Genomic DNA, 17,288 nt, shown 5'->3' on the forward strand with positions numbered 1-17,288 from the left:
TCTGAGCAGGGGAATGTGTGCATTCCGCCAGCCACCAGCAGCCCCAGAAGCAACTGGAGGCGGGGAGAAGACCCAAGGGGACCTGCTGGTTGGGACTAGTGGCCAGAGGGTGTCCAGGGGATTGGAAAACTTAAGGACCTGCTATTGGCTGATGGTACTGAGAAGGCAAATGAAAACTCTCCTCTGTTCATTCTCTTCATGTGTCCCTGCCCCTCTCCCATGTTTTCTACTTCTTTCCAGACTTTTCTTCCTTCTTCTGTCCCTATGCCAAGACAGATTTCCCTGCTACTGCTCATAATGCATATTTTCATTTTCATCATTAGGAAAGTAACCGGCATGATGGAGAGGTGGGGAGTAACATTTCACGGGATAAGTGTGCTCTCCTGCCTGAGTCTTGTGGAGCCCAGTCCAATAGAGATGGAAAGAAAGGATTTCTGAAATGCCCCGTGGTCTTCTCATTTGCTCCCAGTGGCTAAGACCCCAGAGGGCCCTCCCTGAGTTGGAAGTTGTCACCCCAACTTTTGGCGCTCCAGGTCCACAAATGTTGGTAATTTTCTCATTTGCATGTAAACATAAATACACACACACACACACACACACACACACACACACACACACGCAAACACACTCACGTGCGCACATGCTAAATGTGGAGTAGTAGAATACAGGTGGCAAATTAAAGCCTGTGACTGTATCAAAACGAAACAGAAAGAGAAAGGACAGGCAAACAAGCCAAAGTGGCAGAGGTCCCAAAGGGATGCACGGGGGACAATGTCTAGGATTGCTCCAGTGATGGACGTCTATAGGGCTCTAGGCACACACGGCCCCAGAGCTGAGGCAGACAAGAGTTAGGACTATAGCAAGCCAGGATGGGATGGTCCCTCTCAAATGGCCTCACCTCTTCCGGCCTCAGCAGAGTAAGCAGCAGATAAACCCTCGGCAGGGAAGCAGAATAAAAAGGAAAGCACCGCTGACCAGATTGGAATTCCCAATTAACTACCTAGTGGCCCATGGGCCTGTCCCTTGGATGGGCGGAGACAGTCCCGCATAGCTGGTCTTTGCCAAGGCCTGGGTGTGCTCTGTGCATCATGCTTCCTAGACGGATGGGCACGAGGGCCACAGGCTCTCTGCACCTCTCCTCCCTTCCTCCTTTCTGCCAGGAAGGACCTGAGGAGACAACCGAGTCAGGGAGAGGGACAGGACAGCGCTGCTAAGTTTAGTAATAATAAAGGAAATCAAAGGGACCTGAACAAAAAAAGGAGCATCCAGTTTACAACTGAAAGAAAATTTAAAACTTGTTCTTTTTTTTTTCTTTTTTCTTTTTTTTTAAAACAGCTTTAGATAAATAATAAAGGGGGTGGAAAGGAGAAGCCTCTTTGAATAATAATTAAAAAAAAACCCACAAACATAAAAAAATTCCTCAGGTTTTGAACTTCTTTTGAGAATAGTTCAATGTGAGGTCTTGCACCCTAAACAGTTATATCTGGAATTAAAAAAAAAAAAATTGCAGCTCCACACAACAAAGACAAACAGTATTTACCGAAAAATATTGTGTGTGTATATACACATATACATATATATATGTGTATATACACACACATACACAGAGTTTTATATATATATATATATATATATATATATATATATATATATCGTTTTTGTGGAGATTTTTTTTCTTTTTGTGATTTTTTTCTTTTCCTTTTTTTTTTTTTTTTTTTTTTTTTTTTTTTGTGCCCAAGTAGAGATACAATGGGATTGAAAAGATGCCCTAGAACAGAATATTCCTTACAGGAGCAATACTTTTTGAAAAATAACATTTAAAAATGGTTGAACATACTTGCAACACCTCCAGAAATTCAACTTGGTACAACATGAAAATAAATAATTGAATCACATCTTCACCCAAATGACGTGCCTCTAAGACCCAGAGTATTGCTGCTGGTATGAGTCTCGCCATCCAGACAGGGGCTGATATTCAAGCACCATTCCCTTGTCCCTGCTCCCACTCCCCAGCACCCTTATACTCCACCTCAGCCATACCCAGAGTCTGTCTTGTATCAGTTTTCTACATTTCTGGCAAGACTTTGCAGCAGACACATACACACACATAGACGTGTGCTATGGGCACACACACGCACATGCACACACACACACACACACACACACTCACTACACACACAAAATTTCCCACTCAACCCAGATGCACCAAGTGAGCTGAATGACTTTCAGCCAACCACAATGGTGAAAGACAGAAGCACCAAACAGTCTTTGAAATGGGTCAGTTATTACAATTTGACTTTTTTTTTATATTCTAATTTTCCTCTTTTGTTAATATTTTTAAAAAGCACAAATGAAAAATGAAGAATTCTTTCCAGATCAATTTAAGGCTTCCCACCAAATGGAAACAGAAGAGGCCTTACACAATATCACATGTGATAAATGTATACCTTTCACGGCCTTAAAATGACAGAACAAATCATTTTTTGCCGGTCACTGATTAAGTATTGTGCCTTTAAATTGATGTCATTCTTTTTGCTACTATGCTGAGTTTTATTATTACTGATGTTCTTTGATTACAGAAATGGAAATCTCCTTTAATTTGCTTTAGAATTTCCTGTTCTTACAGAATTATTGGGGTGGCTTTTTGTTTTGTTCTGTGTTGCTTTACACCAGGAAACAAATGTGATTCTCAGTGGGTGAATGCTAAAATGGCACATAGTCAACCTTCAAGTAGCTTCTCCAGCCATTTGAGTTTCAAACAGCCAGACTTTGGCTCCTAGAAGGCGCTGATTAATTAGGGGCAAGGACAGGAGACTGGGAGAGAAACCAAAAAGAAGGAGGGGTTTTTATGCCTTTGCTTTTGGTAAATTTGTTTTGTTCAATACAAATAATCAGATAGGAAGAATGATTGCTTTGTGATTTTTTGTTGGTTGGTTTTTGTTTTGTTTCTAGATTTGTTTCATTTGATTGTTTAATTTTCCCTCTCCTGGTGCAAAAATCACCAGAGAGTTTTGCATGAGAAAACGTGACAGTACTTAATGAAACTCAGCACCTAAGGGCATAAGGCAGTTGAAGGTTTTTTTGTTTGTTTGTTTGTTTGTGTTTGTTTGTTTTGTTTTGTTTTGTTTTGTTCTTTCAATCAGCACCAATCCCGTAAATGATCTACACTTGGTGTAAGGTATAAAACTTTGTTTTTCTTTTGGAGTGGAGACAACTCCTCCTTCTCCACCCTATGAACCATAGTGTGGGATTTTTCAATACTGTTTCTTATGTGTAAAAAACAAAAGAAAAGTTTTCTTTTTGTTTTTACTTACAAAACATAGAGAATATCTTTGTATACATACAGCGACTGGAAAGAAAGCTTATCTGAAGGGGTTGTGACTTATTTTCTTTTTTGTTTTTTGTAGCATTGGTGGTGGTGGTGATGGTGGTGGTGGTGGTGGTGGTGGTGGTGGTGGTGGTTCTGTGTGTTGGGGAAAGGGAGGGTTATATTTCTTGTAAGCGGTGTTTACCACAACCCAAACTTAAGTTCCCTTCTCAACTTGGGTCAAGATGCTCTTAGAGTGAAGACTCATACTGTAGCAACTCATAAAGGAGCGGTCCGTCTCGATACCGAATGCCTACTGCGGTGGGGGTGACATACTGCAGAATGTTAATAGTCCTTCTCAACCTCCTGTCTACAAAATGAGCATCCCAAGCTGGGTATCTCTTTCTTGGCATGTCAATCTTAATGAGGGGCCCTTCTGGGTGGTAAGGACGCCCCGACGGGGTCAAGGGCCCCATGGGTCTCACTTGGAAAACGGGCAAGCAAGTGTCAGCCGTGAGATCCTCCTGTTGTTCCGTTACGGCTCTGGTAGGCGTGACCTGGGTCCCCCGGTACCCAGGGGTCTGAGGCGCCATGGGCTCAACATCGGGGGGCAGAGGGATGCCCCAGAGCAGCTCGGCACAACAGGAGCTGGCAAAAATCTTAGCTCGCGGCCCCATGGGATGCAGCACACCATAATATAAGAGCATCAATGCGATCCCAGCCACAAAGCTAATAAAGACACAACACAGTGCTGGCACCGCATAGGAGTCAGTGGTCTCCGGGTTTCTGTAAAAATACCAAAGGAACGTCAAGGCAGCATTCTCGGTCAACACTATCGTATAATATGCAAACATTCGATATCGAGTCCGCCCTTCCTTGACGTTAAACCAGCAGAAAATGTACACGATCCCTACCACCATGTTGAAGAGGATCTCCTCCCACTTGGACATACAGAAGTCTGTTCCGCCATGGATGATCCAGAAGGCCATGGCGCACCAGTGAACCACCACGAAGATCCCGAAGTAGAGCTGGAATATGGAAGCAAAGAGGGCAAAAGAGATAACTCTGGATGAGATGGTGAAGAGGCGCCAGAAGAGGTGGATGAGGGCCCCTCTGTAGCTCATACTCTTCTTGTCGTCCCTGGAGTCCCGCAGCAGCTTGTGATAGGAGGCTAGCACCCAAGCCAGGGACATCAGGGAAGTCACAGAGGAGACACCTGCCAGAAAGACACAAACCCACACAGTCAAAACCTTGGACATCCCACATGGGGCACAGTGGGGCTGTTGGCCAAGGAGATGCCCACACACACCGAAGTCTAAAGGAGGAGGGAGAAAGAAACACATAATCAGGAACGGGCCACAGAGGCTATAGATGTTCCCTAAACTGACAACTTTTGAGATCAACTTTTAGTTTTAAGGCCCCAGTCCAGAATTTCTGGGGACTCACAACTCAAGAGTGAAGGCTGAGGCTGATGTGCCTTGCCCGGGAAGCCAAGAACTGGAGCCACCGTGGCAGTTCCTTGCATCTGCTGTGGGTCGGGTGGCACGTGTTCTGTCTGAAGGGATCACGAGCTTGTGGGGGATCCTTGTTGCACGCTGACATGTGGCCAGGGTTGGTGTCCCTGTCACCAGCAGCCTGTGCTCTTAGAGGAGCCATAGAAGGGATCACTGATGGTGAAGACTGACAGCTTGCTCATTGCCCCAAGTTGCACAACTATTCTCCTCTGGGAAGACACTGGCATCTCTCCCACCTTTTCATCAGCTCACCCAATGCATCTTAACTGAAGCTTTGCATTTAGCTTCTCCATCCGCTGCCTAAGGCCACCTTGACCAAGAGCCCTGGGATCTTCTGTCTGGGTGGCTGCCTTTCTCATTCACTCCTTTCTCTCTCATTCTCACTCAGTCCTTGCTGCTTTCCCCACCCCAGCATGGCTCCAAGTTCTCCGAAGCCTTGACTTGGAGGCCCATGCTTCTCTGGTATCTGTCCTAACTTAGGAGTGTTGCTCATGCTTTGGAAATGCCTTTTCCACTCAGCACCGCTGTTCATCATTCCCCTGCATTTCAGTGATACTTCAATCATTATGGAGCAATTTTATTAATAATGCTACCTATTTGGTATGTGTAACTGAATCAAACTGAACACAACAAATAGTTACTGGAGTCTCTGACCCACGCACAAGCAACCAGCTATTAGTCAGGTATTACCATGTGATCTCCTCTCAGGCGAGACTCCCCATCACCCCTAGTCTCTCACATGTGTTCTCCACTCCGACCATCTGGAGCCTCCATTTTTCCTTTCTCCTCAGATTTCAGAACTAAATGCAATTAAATTTGGTTGAGGTCTTGAATACTGTCTCATCAAGTGACTCATTAAACTGCCCCAGCCCTGTAGTCTTTGAATTGTCTTTCCCTGGGCCCTGCTCACCACCCCACTCCCCTCCAAGCCCCAGTGAAGAGTCAAAGTCATTTTACACCCTCCCTGCATCCACCTTCCTCACCCACCTCACGGAGCTTCCTTCCAACCTGAGAGACGCTCAGGTTCACAGCTTGCAGAACAATGTAGTGCGATAACAAAAACCATTATGTTGGCGTGAACCTAGAAAAACCCCCAGACTGTCAACTGTTGCAAGGAGTATGTGTTGCTTTCATAATAATAGCAACCAAGATTGAAAGCAAACAGGGGAGAAACCATAGCAATTTTGAAAGCCAATCTTGAAAACACCTAACAGTTTCCTCTCACCTTTCTGGAAAGTTCTGAGCATGATACTCTGTGTGTCTTGCTCTGCCCTTTGTATGCATAGGGCATTCCCACCGGCATCTGCTAAGACCATGTGTGCTCCACAGCCATGTCACAGTGGTCATGCTAACGTTTTAGAGACTCCTGTGTTTATGTTGTCTGGTGCACTAGGCAGGGAGGAGAATGGGTGCTTTGGGAGTCACATGATTTAGGCTGTAGGTTTCTGGAGGGCAGGGAATACGCAATCATCTCAGCAGTCTGTGCCAGGCTTATTATCAATACTGGAGCATCATCAGAAAGTTCCTTTTAAACATCTTTGTGACATCAAACCCTCTCCTGGTAAACTCATTTCTTGCTGTTAATAATCTTGGTGGTACAGCTGACCTTTAATAATCAGATGGGAGTTCTACAGAAACTGAATGGGAAGAAGCCTTGATTTTTTTTTTTTGTTCCTTCTAATAAATCAGAATGTATTACTCCCCCAGTTCAAAAGAAAAACATGAGTGCCAAGCTGGAGAAATAAGAAAAAGCAGCTTATCTTTTGCCGGAGCGTGGTCTCATTCAGTCTTACTCTGGGTGTGCTTTTGAACAGACGTGGGGTTCAGAAGTAGGACAGCCCCTCAGCCTTCACCATGCTGATCTCGATATTCTGTGTGTTGTGACATTAGCCCGTCCATGCCAAATATGAATAAACAGGAATTCAAATGTCCATCAATCTCACATAGCAAAGCCAAATACAATTGTTCCCCATTATTCTATCTTCTGGGTTACCTCTGCCATTTCCTGATCTGTCCCTGTGGCTTTGAGGTCTGGGTTCTGTTCCTGCTCCACCCATCATGAATTGTTACAGAAACTGCTTCCCTCTGAGCTGACCCAGACACTGCCTTGGATCTTGGTCAATGCTACTGGAGTTGCTCTCTAGAATACAACATGAATGCTCCCCAAACATCATAAGACATTAATGCTAATTATAAGGAGGACTTGGGACACAGTCACATGGGAGACACATCTGAGCACTTGGCTCTGGGGCTGCTTGTCAGCTGATGCCCAACCCCAGTCTTAACTCTCTGCCTTATCTGTCCCAATTTGGTATATTGTATATCACCAAACAGAATATCCACAGGGAGATTCATGGACTATCCACTTCAACCCACTCATTCGACAGGATGCAGAAGTACAGGCATGCGGGTGCCTTGCCCAAGATTACCCAACTACTGACAGTAATGTTAGGCCCACAGCACAGCTCTCTGCCTGCCTTTTCATATTGGTCCCAACACTCCATGTTTTCCTGCATCCTATCCCTTTGTCAGCTCGACCCTCACCAGGTAGTGCCTTTACTGAGGTCATAAAGGCCATCAACCTTCTCTAATAGCAGGTGTCTGTTCTAACACCAAGTTGTTTGTCCTTCAGGGCCTTGAATTCCAGGCCACATCCTTGGCATTGTGCAAATGCTCTGAGTTAAAGGGAAAAGGGAAGGTGGGAACTTCTGACATTTGGCTCATGTGCAGGGTGCCCAGGGCAGAGGTCCTGCCCAAGACCAAAAAGAGTGCATTTGTCTGGGACCTCTCTTCTCTTCAGATCCTGAGCATGGCAAGCAGGGACAGGAAGAAACATGAATGGGGTCATCATTCCATGACAAGCCTGCCCTGCTCTCTCTGCCAGCAGCATTGACAAAGATGATCCTTTGAAAGAAGGAATGTCTGGGTGTGGCTACCTTATAATTCACCACATTCACCAAAGAACTCCCTGTTCTGTGCAAAGCTCCAGACACATTTTTTGGGTCCAGAGTTAGTAGGCTGAGTACATCCTGAGTGGAGCCCAGAAAAAACAGGCCCATTTTAGGAAGCCATTTGGGACTTGAGTTTCTCACTAGATGCTCAACACAGAGAAACACTTGTCCTCTGAGGGCTCAGGAACCAATGGTAGAAGCCATTAGATACACTTGTTATCAACTCACCTCCAAGAAACTTGTCTGGACCCCATCTGTGACATTGGCACATTTGTTACGCTTGGTCAAGGGATTAAATGTCTCATGACTTGCCACCTTTGCATCATTTCACTGGACAAAGCCTGTGGCCTCACAAACCCACAGGACTCTAACGGCATCTCTTCCATGAAGGACTGTCAGCAGAAGGTGCTTCAGGGAAGCCAGTTCATTCTGGGGGCTCAACCGGGGTGGGGGAGGGAGAGAGTGCCAGACAGATGTGTTCCTTAACAGTGTACCTGACTGTCCCAGAGAACACAGCATGATTCACTGAGCATGTATATGCATTATCTTATTTGGAAGAACCTTGTGATGTAGGTACTTCTTATAGGCTGAACTGTGTCATCCTTCCCACAAAAAAATTCACATGTCAAACCCCTAATCCCCAGCACCTCAGAACATGAGTGCATTTGGAGACAGGGCCTTTAAAGAGGTGATTAAGTTAAATGATATCATGAGAGGTGGCCCTAATCCAATCCGACTTGTGTTCTTATAAGAAAAGGGGATTTGGGCACACAGAAACACCAGGGGATGTGCTCACACATAGGAAAGGCCATGTGAGGACACAGGGAGAAGGTGGCCATCTGCAAGCCAAGAAAGGAGGCCTCCAGAGAAACCAAGACTGTCTCCACTTTGGTCTTAGACTTCCAGCCTCTAGAACAGGGAAGAAATAAAGGTCTGTTGTTTTAGCCACCCAGCCTGTGGTATTTTATTACAGCAGCCCTAGAAAACTAATACAGTGCTCTAATTACATTTTTTAGATGAAGAAACTTAAGGTTTTTTTAATGTTTATTTTATTTTTGAGAGAGAGAGAGAGGAAGAGAGAGACAGAGTGTGAGTGGAGGAGGGGCAGAGAGAGAAGGAGGCACAGGATCCTAAGCAGGCTCCAGGCTCTGAGCTGCCAACACAGACCCTGACTCAGAGCTCAAACTCACAAACCATGAGATCATGACCTGAGCTGAAGTTGGTGCTCAACCAACTGAGCCACCCAGGTGCCCCAAGACATTTTTCAAAATACATACATCTATCAAGAAGTAGAGTCAGGATTCAAACTCAGAGTCTGACTCCAGTGGCCCTGAAGGTAACCACTGTACTAACGGGCCCTCCAGACATGGCCTCAGAAGGGGGCTGGGTGAGGTGACAGGATAGAAAGTCTAGGTTCTCTGGGTACAAAGAATTTGAATCTTTTGCTGAGTGGACAAGAAGTTAGTAGCCGTGGGTATCTGAGAGAGGTCCTTGATTTTGGAGCTAAAAACCAAATTTGCATTCTAGTCTACCTTCCTCAGGAGAGTAACATTCAAACCACAAGTAAAGAGGTGGTTCTGGTGAGATGGCTTTCCCTCTGTCAAGTGATTAATCTTCAAAGGCCTACAGTGTATTCCATTGCAGAGGGAAGAGGTGCAAGATTTTCCCTCACTGCTGTGGCTCACTAGAAGATTTCTGTCTCACGTGAGGTCAATCCAAAAGTCAATGCATTATCTTGGCCAGGACCCAAGCCCACAGGAATCAGCCTTGGAAGGGGCCTTTGTGGCCCCCGGTGAAATTCTCAGACAGGCTGGGGAGCTTTATGATTTGCTTCCACTATGGCCCGATCCGTTTCTACATTCCAAAGATCAGACTGGAAATTGTTAAACACCTCACGTTTGGCTGTGACAAGTTCTGGGCAGTGACCTTCACAGCTAGCTCACTTTTAGTGGTGCAGACCAGGAGGCGGGGCTTGCGGTTGGCCCACTGAGCTGCCTGGAGTCCAGCTCTATCAGCTAGGAAGTCACTAAGCTGGCGCCTCCTAGGAAGCCACTCCCTCTGAGAAAAGCTTGGGAGAGGGGCCTTCAGGTTCTGATCACTGGATCCAGGGTTTAAGATTTCCAGAAATGGAATGGCCACACCTTATGACCAACAGAACAGAGAATGAAAGGCTGCAATCTGCAATGGGACACCCCTTACCAGTTGCAACCAATCTGCAGTTGACTAGCCCTAGTCATCAGGGAAGGCCCAATTTGGTGGCATCAATGCAATATCCAAGGGTCACTGTCAGTTGAACGGTTGCCAGTTGGGGAACAAAACAAAAGCTGTGAGTATGGATATCCCATCGTGTGAAAAGCATAGTGATATGATGTTTGGGGAAGGATGGGATTCTAAAATCAGAGGGCAAGCAGCAGATGAAGTGGCTGAATCAGGAGGAAAGATGCAATGCAGTGGAAGGGATCAGGGCAGTGGGAGGGCCCAGCCACCAGGGTGAGGTAGAGAAGCTGAGATATGACAAACTGAAGCAGGGCCATGATCAGGGCAGGGCTGCACCAAGGGGCCAGCAAGTGGGAGCCCCAATACATCAGCAGAAAGGAAACTGGAAGGAGAAACCAGAACACTACAGTATCTCACAGGGAGAACATAGCATGTGGGTTTGAGGAGTACTTTGAGAACCCCCAGGGGTATCTAGAGATGGCCACAAGACTTTCTAAGCAAGAACGGAGGGGGCAACAGCAGGATTTGGTTTTGCCAGGTAGGACGTGCACACCCAGGTCTTCAGCACCTGCCGTCTCCAACCTTTCTGCCACAGTGCTCCGTTCCACCACTAAATCACATGGTGGAGAAACACTCAGAAGAGGGATGGAAAGGGCGCTAAGCACAGGATAGAGCAGGGGTAGGAAGAGTCGGCCCTGCCGCTCCCAGCTCCCTCTCTCCTGGCTCCTTCCCATCAGCATATAACCACAGTCAAGTTCCTCTTATCTTACAAACACTAGCTCTCAGGACCCTGCATTTTCTGCCAATGAGATCCCACCTCTCTTTGTCTCTTCTCCAAACTTCTTGAGGGTACTCTCCTTGCTCCCTTGACTCCTGACCTCCAATCTCAATGGAGAGCTCTCTTGGAAGTCACCAACCAATTCCTCTACCCAGACGACTAATCTCTTCTCCTGCCTCTGTGTGACATTTGGCATTTGGAGCCCCTCTGTCCTTCACGCTGGGCCATTAGCTATTCCCCTAGTTATGGTATCCTTTCTTTGCTGGGCTATTACTCCCATTTTACAGGTGAGGAAACTGAGTTTGAAGTTAAGAGACTTCAATGTGGCTGCAGCCATGTTCTGACATTACATACTCACCTAATTTGCATGGTATTGTACCCCTAGAGGTTCCCCAAACCAAGAAACATGCTCAACTGGCTATTTGTCTACCTGCACATCAAGGTCAATATTAACCTCTTTCAACCTTCCCCTCTTCCCTGAAGTTAATGTTTGGGGAAAGTCAACCATCTGCTCCTCAATTCCCCCTGTGTATTTTCTCCACACCAAGTTCCTTTTAGATGGGCAATACTTCACTTTCCACCCATCCAACCTCCCTCTATCTTCCTACATTTTTAAAAAGCTTCGTTTCTTCTTGGAAATGCTCCCAGGAAAAAGATGGAGCAGCTGTGTGCAAGGTTGTCTAAACATTCCTGCCTGTCTCCTATCCTCACCTCCACCCAGGAGGCACAGCAAGGAAGCATGGGTACAAAGTTACTTTCCTATGCCGGCAACCACTAGAGGAAGGAAATAAGCCTCACAGATGCCTCCTGTGAGCCAGGCTCAAAGACGTTGAATAACCTAGCCAAAGTTACACAGGTGGGAAGCAAGAGTGCTAACAATGATTCCTGGGATTATCTCACTCCTCAGGCATGATCAGCATGTTCAAGCCAGCGCATCCTGGCTCATGGCATCCAATTGTTAAATTTGCAGGGATTTTGCAGGCTGGCTGATGTCATGTTGGAGGCTTGAAATAGGCATGGTGGGAATATTTACACCACAGAAACTGGCAACTGCTACAGACCAGGGTTCCCCCAATTCTGCTAAGAGCTGGTTGTTAAGCATTTACCAGCATATCACTTGGCAGGACCTATTATCCTTCTTGAAGAATTCAGTGGGCCTCACTGCATATTAGATGAGCCCCATAAGGCTGTCCTCTTTATTCCAACACCGCACTTCTAGGCAAACCAGATGTGCTACTGACGATCAGTCAGAATTATACTTAGTAGACTTGATGTGAAAGCAACCAAGGAACCAATCTCCTTTTTAAAGTTTCACTAAAAATACATTCATGGTAAATAATTGAAGATCTGACCATTTTCTTCCCATTTCCGTCACTCGCAAGCATTGACACCCTCATTTTCATCACATTTCTGTGTTTGGAGAGGGTGTGATTCCTACATGAGGTTACCACATGGGGTGGCCTTAAGACACCCTTGATATTTCCAGACTGTTCCTTAAGAAGGGTCAAAATAGAAGATGGCATCCACCATCTGTGGATGTAACCCTCAGGACTGACAGATGTTTGTGGCTGAGTTAATGTGGAAAAACCCAAGGGCAATCAAAGTAGCCTGATACAAACATAGGAAGGAAAGACTGGAAGGTGTCAGGAAAACCGACATCTATACAAAGATGTACATCTATACATCTATACAAAGACCATACTATACCTTGGCTGAAGAAAAAGCTCTTTAACATCAGAGGGATGGGACAAGGAGGACAGAAATCAAATTTGGCCACTACAGATGTGATCTCTATTGTAGAAAATCGTTTTACCATGGTTTATAGGAAATACCTCTTTATTGCCTTTGTATCCAGGCTGATCGGTATCTGCTAATCTCTAATAAAGATTTCAATAATGACGATCTCTTCCCTTTACTGAACAGCTACCTTGGCCCAGACTCTGTGCTAAGCATGTGACAGAATTAACTCAACTATTCTTTCCTACATATATATCTAAAGCAGGGGACTGATTTGAAGATGGGGGAGACTAAGGCTCACAGGCTAAGGAACTTTTCCATATCAGGTAGTTAAGAAATCATGGAACTAGGATTTCAACGCAGACCTGCCTAACTCTAAAACTCAGACTCCTTTATATATATATATATATATATATATATATATATATATATATATATATATACTTATTTTTGAAAGGGGGGAGGAGCAGAGAGAGAGGGAAACAGAGAATCCCAAGCAGGCTCCAGGTTCCATGCTGTGAGTGCAGCCTGACATGGGTTCGAACTCACGAACAGTGAGATCATGACCTGAGCCAAAATTGGACACTTAACTGACTGAGCCACCCAGGCGCCCCAATCAGATTCCTTTTTTAAACACCGGGATAGGTATGTCTCCTCATCCATACCCACAGATTAATGAACAAGCATTCAGATTTATACATCAATTTCTTATCAGTTTGGTTACTGTGTGGCAGCTCTCTGATCATCTCTGTGAGCACAAAGTCAAGTTTGTGGGCTTGCCAAACTGAGGACTCACCCCTGGAAGGCCTTGTCTGAGTGTCCCAGTATGTGCAGAAGCAGTGACATCTCTATTCTATGTTGGCATGGCCTCCAAATTCATTTCCTTGTACCTGCTCTCGTCCCAGAAATCTCTTCATTATGCAGCCAAAGTGACTAAGCTAAAGTATGCCCCTCTGCATGGCCCTGCAGGCACAATAGGCAGTCATGGTGCCTGATTTTCAGCACCTTTCCCATGGGAGGATATGCATTCTTGCCCTGCTCAGCTCCAGTTCCCGCCTGTGGCTGCTCTGACCAGGGAAACATGAGCAGAAGTATGGGTGTCACTTCCAGGTAGGAAACCAGGCTCTCCCACGCTCCAAAAACAGGCTGCTCCACCTGCGACCTGTGATAGACATACTGCAACAAGCAGGAAATGAATCAACATTTTAGGCCACCGGAATTGTTGGGGTATCCTCCACTGCAGCATGGCTAGCCTATCTGGACTGACACGCCATCTTGTTTGGTGTTAATGCCATGATAGGTCCTTTAAAAGGACTTCAGGGCCCTACATGATACAGCCTGGGAGTTACAAGTGTAACCTGTCCGTTCTCTTCTGTGCCCTTCAGTAATTCCCTTCTCCAGTGGGTGCAAATCTAAGTTCCTTTCACGGCATCAGGCCTTCATGCAAGGCCCTACTTGAGACAGCTACTTGTTCTCCCTAGGGGGTCACCTCTCACAGCTCCTCACACTCCCTTGGCTCCAGATGTGCTCCTGGCATACCCCCAACTCAGGGCGCACACACTTGCTCTTCCTCTGCCTGAAATGCCATTCCCCCAGATATCCAAGTGCCTCATGGAGCCCTTGACTCAAAGATCAGCTTCTCAGCGGGGCCATCCTTGACTGCAGCTCCCCCCCACACACTGCCCCGCCAGTGCCTCCTTCCATGCTTTATTTTGTACCTTAGCATTTCTACCTTTTTTATGTGTATTTATTTTTGAGAGAGAGCACAAGTGGGACAGGGGCAGAGAGAGAGGGAGGTGGAGGGTCCAGAACTGGCTCAGAGCTGACAGCAGTGAGCCCCATGTGGGGCTCGAACTCACAAACTGAGAGATCACCCCCTGGGCCAAAATCAGATGTTCAACCGGCTGAACCACCTAGGTGCCTCCCCTCCCTGTTTTGCCCATATGTTCCAAGGGCAGGGCAGCTATTTTTTCTGCTCCTTCTGAAACTATGTGCAAAATTGTGTGAGTATTTTTCTCATAAAACAGCCCACAGTATCCTCTGATTTCTAAGAGGGCCCATAGGGAAAGGGGCTTCTGACCCCACCAGCCATCACAAGTGCCCACCTCTAGCCCTAGATGTGGGAAAGGAAAATTCCCTGGGAGCCAACATTTATCCCTTCATCCTTCAGGAAGAAATCCTTGAGGGGAGAAAAGGCCGATGAAAAGGAAACGAACATCTATTGAACGTTTCCCATGTATTAGGCATTATGCCATATACTTTGCATGTGATACTTCATTTAACCCTGACAATACTCTCATGAAATGTCTACTGGTGCCCCATTTTACCGACAAGGCCACCAAGGCTCAGAGACGTAAAAGGATTCGCCTGAGATTCCTGCATTAAGCATGTCCTTTTATTCTCATGCTTCAGCGTCTCGGGCCCTGCTGACTCCTGTGCATAGCAAGCAACTGGTGCCCTTCCATGTAAACCAACCAATCCAGAGGGGGCCGCATTCAGCCCAAACAACCACAATCATCCATTTAACAGCAGAGCAAAGTCCACAACGGGGGTGATTTTGCCCCCACCCCCAACCAAGGATACGTGGCAATGTCACAACTCTGGGTATGAGTGCTACCAGCATTTAGTGGGCAGGGGTCAGGGGTGCTGCTAAAGATTCTACAATGCATAGGACGGCCCCCCAACACACCATGAAGACTTGCTGGGCCCCAGATATAGTACTGCTGAGGCTGAGAAGCCCTGTGATAGGGTATTTCCTATTTCCTCAATATTCTCAGGAGGTCAAAAACCAAACTGTGAACCTGGGTGTGTCTAGTAGCTGGAGATTGAAACTTTCTAGACAGTTCTTCCTGGGAAGTGACTATCCTGGAAGAGGTCCATGGGATACAGACACAATGATGTCGGGAGAGGCCATGAGAACAGCATCAGTCTGATATCTGTGTGATGAGTCTCTTCTGAGCAGCACACCATGAGCTCATAGCCACTCTGGGAACATGGTGGACATAGCAAGGTAGCAGCATGCCCCTCAAGGAGCTTCAAGGTCAAGCACTGATATTTAAAGGACACAGCAGAAGGAAAGCTAGAGCCAGCCCTCTGCTTTGCTTGTCTCTTCTCTCTAAGATGCTCTCAGCGCTATCAAAACACTATCTTCACAGCCAGCTGGAGAAAGACAAACTTTAGAGATTCTAGAACAAATGTCAGCCACTCAGCCAGTGTGGCGCAGGACTCACAGATGCCTGGATCCTGGCTGGCCTGTAGCACACAGTGAAGAAGGCCATCTGCCGTCACTAGAAAGTTCCAGTAAGTCCCTTCTCATTGAAGAGAAAATGGCCAACGAGGCTCATTCTCCTGATGCTCCCAGAATGAGTGCATTTTAACCCAGGTTGTGAGATGCCCTGGAAAGGACACGAGCACTGGTACAAACAGATCTGGGCTTAGCATATTGTTTGTGAACCATGGGTAAAAATGTGGATTTGGGAGTATTCAATAAGTTATGAATATAAAACATATAGGCACATCTTTGATATGTGTGCGTACTATACTATATATTCATATATCTATAAATAGAAAAAAAGAACATATATATATATAGTGTATATGCACATATTGAATATGCATATTGAATATTGCATATTCTGTAGTATCAAAGATGTGCCTACATGGTAGTCCTGTCAACAGTGCTGAACCTCAGGGCTCAGAAGGCATGGCAGTAAGGCCTACTTCCTGGAGCTGCTGTTCATCTGACATAGCCTGACAAATGGAAAAGTGCTTTGGGAATTGTAAAATGCCTCATGTACATTAGCTCTTACTAAGTTTGTTTTTGTTTTTGTTTTTGTTTTTGTTTGAGAGAGAGAGAGAGAGAGGGCACGCGCTTGAGTGGGGGAGAGGGGAAGAGGAGAGAGGCAGAGAGAATCCCAAGCAGACTCCAAGCTCAGCACAGAGCCCGACACAGCCTGATCCAACCACCCCAGGATCGTGACCTGAGCTGAAGTCGGACGCTTAACTGACTGAGCCACCCAGCAGCCCCTAAGCTGATAACATCTTTTTAAAAGGTGGAGAATCGGGGTGGATCCTATCTCCCATGGCGTGGGATAAGATAGCTGTCAAAGCCCTGGAAATTCTGTCAGCCAAAATGGTCTTGGTTTCCTTTACCTGAGGCCACTGAGGCCCTGAGGATGACAGGCCTTGATTAACTGGACAGAGCTGTGACAGAAGCTCAGGAGGGGTAAGGGGCTCCTTACCAGGTGGCTCTCAGATACACTTTAGTTCCATGGCAGCTCAGGTGGGCAGTTTTGCAGAGGGATGCAGGACTGCTGAGCAGGCGAGGTGGGTGTGTGCCTGTGCAGGGCTGACTCGGGAGTGGTCCTGGCCCCTTAGCTCAAATTCTCTGTGGTCAGTGGTCCTGGATGAGAAAAACCTTCCAGGTAAAATGATGTGGTCCAATCGGAGCCTTAGGTGCTGAGGATGGCAGCAATGTGTGCCTTCCACGGTAGGCAGTAGAAATACTAGCCGCCATTGTCAGAGTGCTTCTTCTGTGCCAAGAACAAATGCATTTCACTTCCTCCTGACAAAACCCCCCTGGGGCAGGAGCTATGAGTTGTGCTTTACAGATGAGAACCCCGAGGCTCAAAGAGGCAAAGTCCTTGTTGGAAAGGATGTGTGGTTCCTATGTGCAGAGCAGGTGTGTGACACCAGGCCTATGAGGTCCACGTCAGGAGCTTTCTACAGTGCAAAACAGGAGCAGCACCTTGTCTTGCAAGCGACTGGGTCAGGAGACCACCATG

General features: G+C 46.4%; 1 protein-coding gene across 1 annotated transcript in view; it reads right to left on the reverse strand.

Annotated features, from left to right (window-relative positions):
* Nucleotides 1-1,726: 1,726 nt before the first annotated feature.
* Nucleotides 1,727-17,288, reverse strand: part of XKR6 (XK related 6) — a 322,282-nt gene continuing 306,720 nt past the window's right edge. The window contains exon 3 of the mRNA XM_058720836.1: nucleotides 1,727-4,523. Coding sequence (XP_058576819.1) covers nucleotides 3,559-4,523 — 965 coding nt within the window. The 3' untranslated portion in view covers nucleotides 1,727-3,558. The remainder of the gene's footprint in view (nucleotides 4,524-17,288) is intronic.

This window comes from Neofelis nebulosa, chromosome 3 (genome assembly GCF_028018385.1).
Source record: "Neofelis nebulosa isolate mNeoNeb1 chromosome 3, mNeoNeb1.pri, whole genome shotgun sequence".
NCBI lineage: Eukaryota > Metazoa > Chordata > Mammalia > Carnivora > Felidae > Neofelis > Neofelis nebulosa.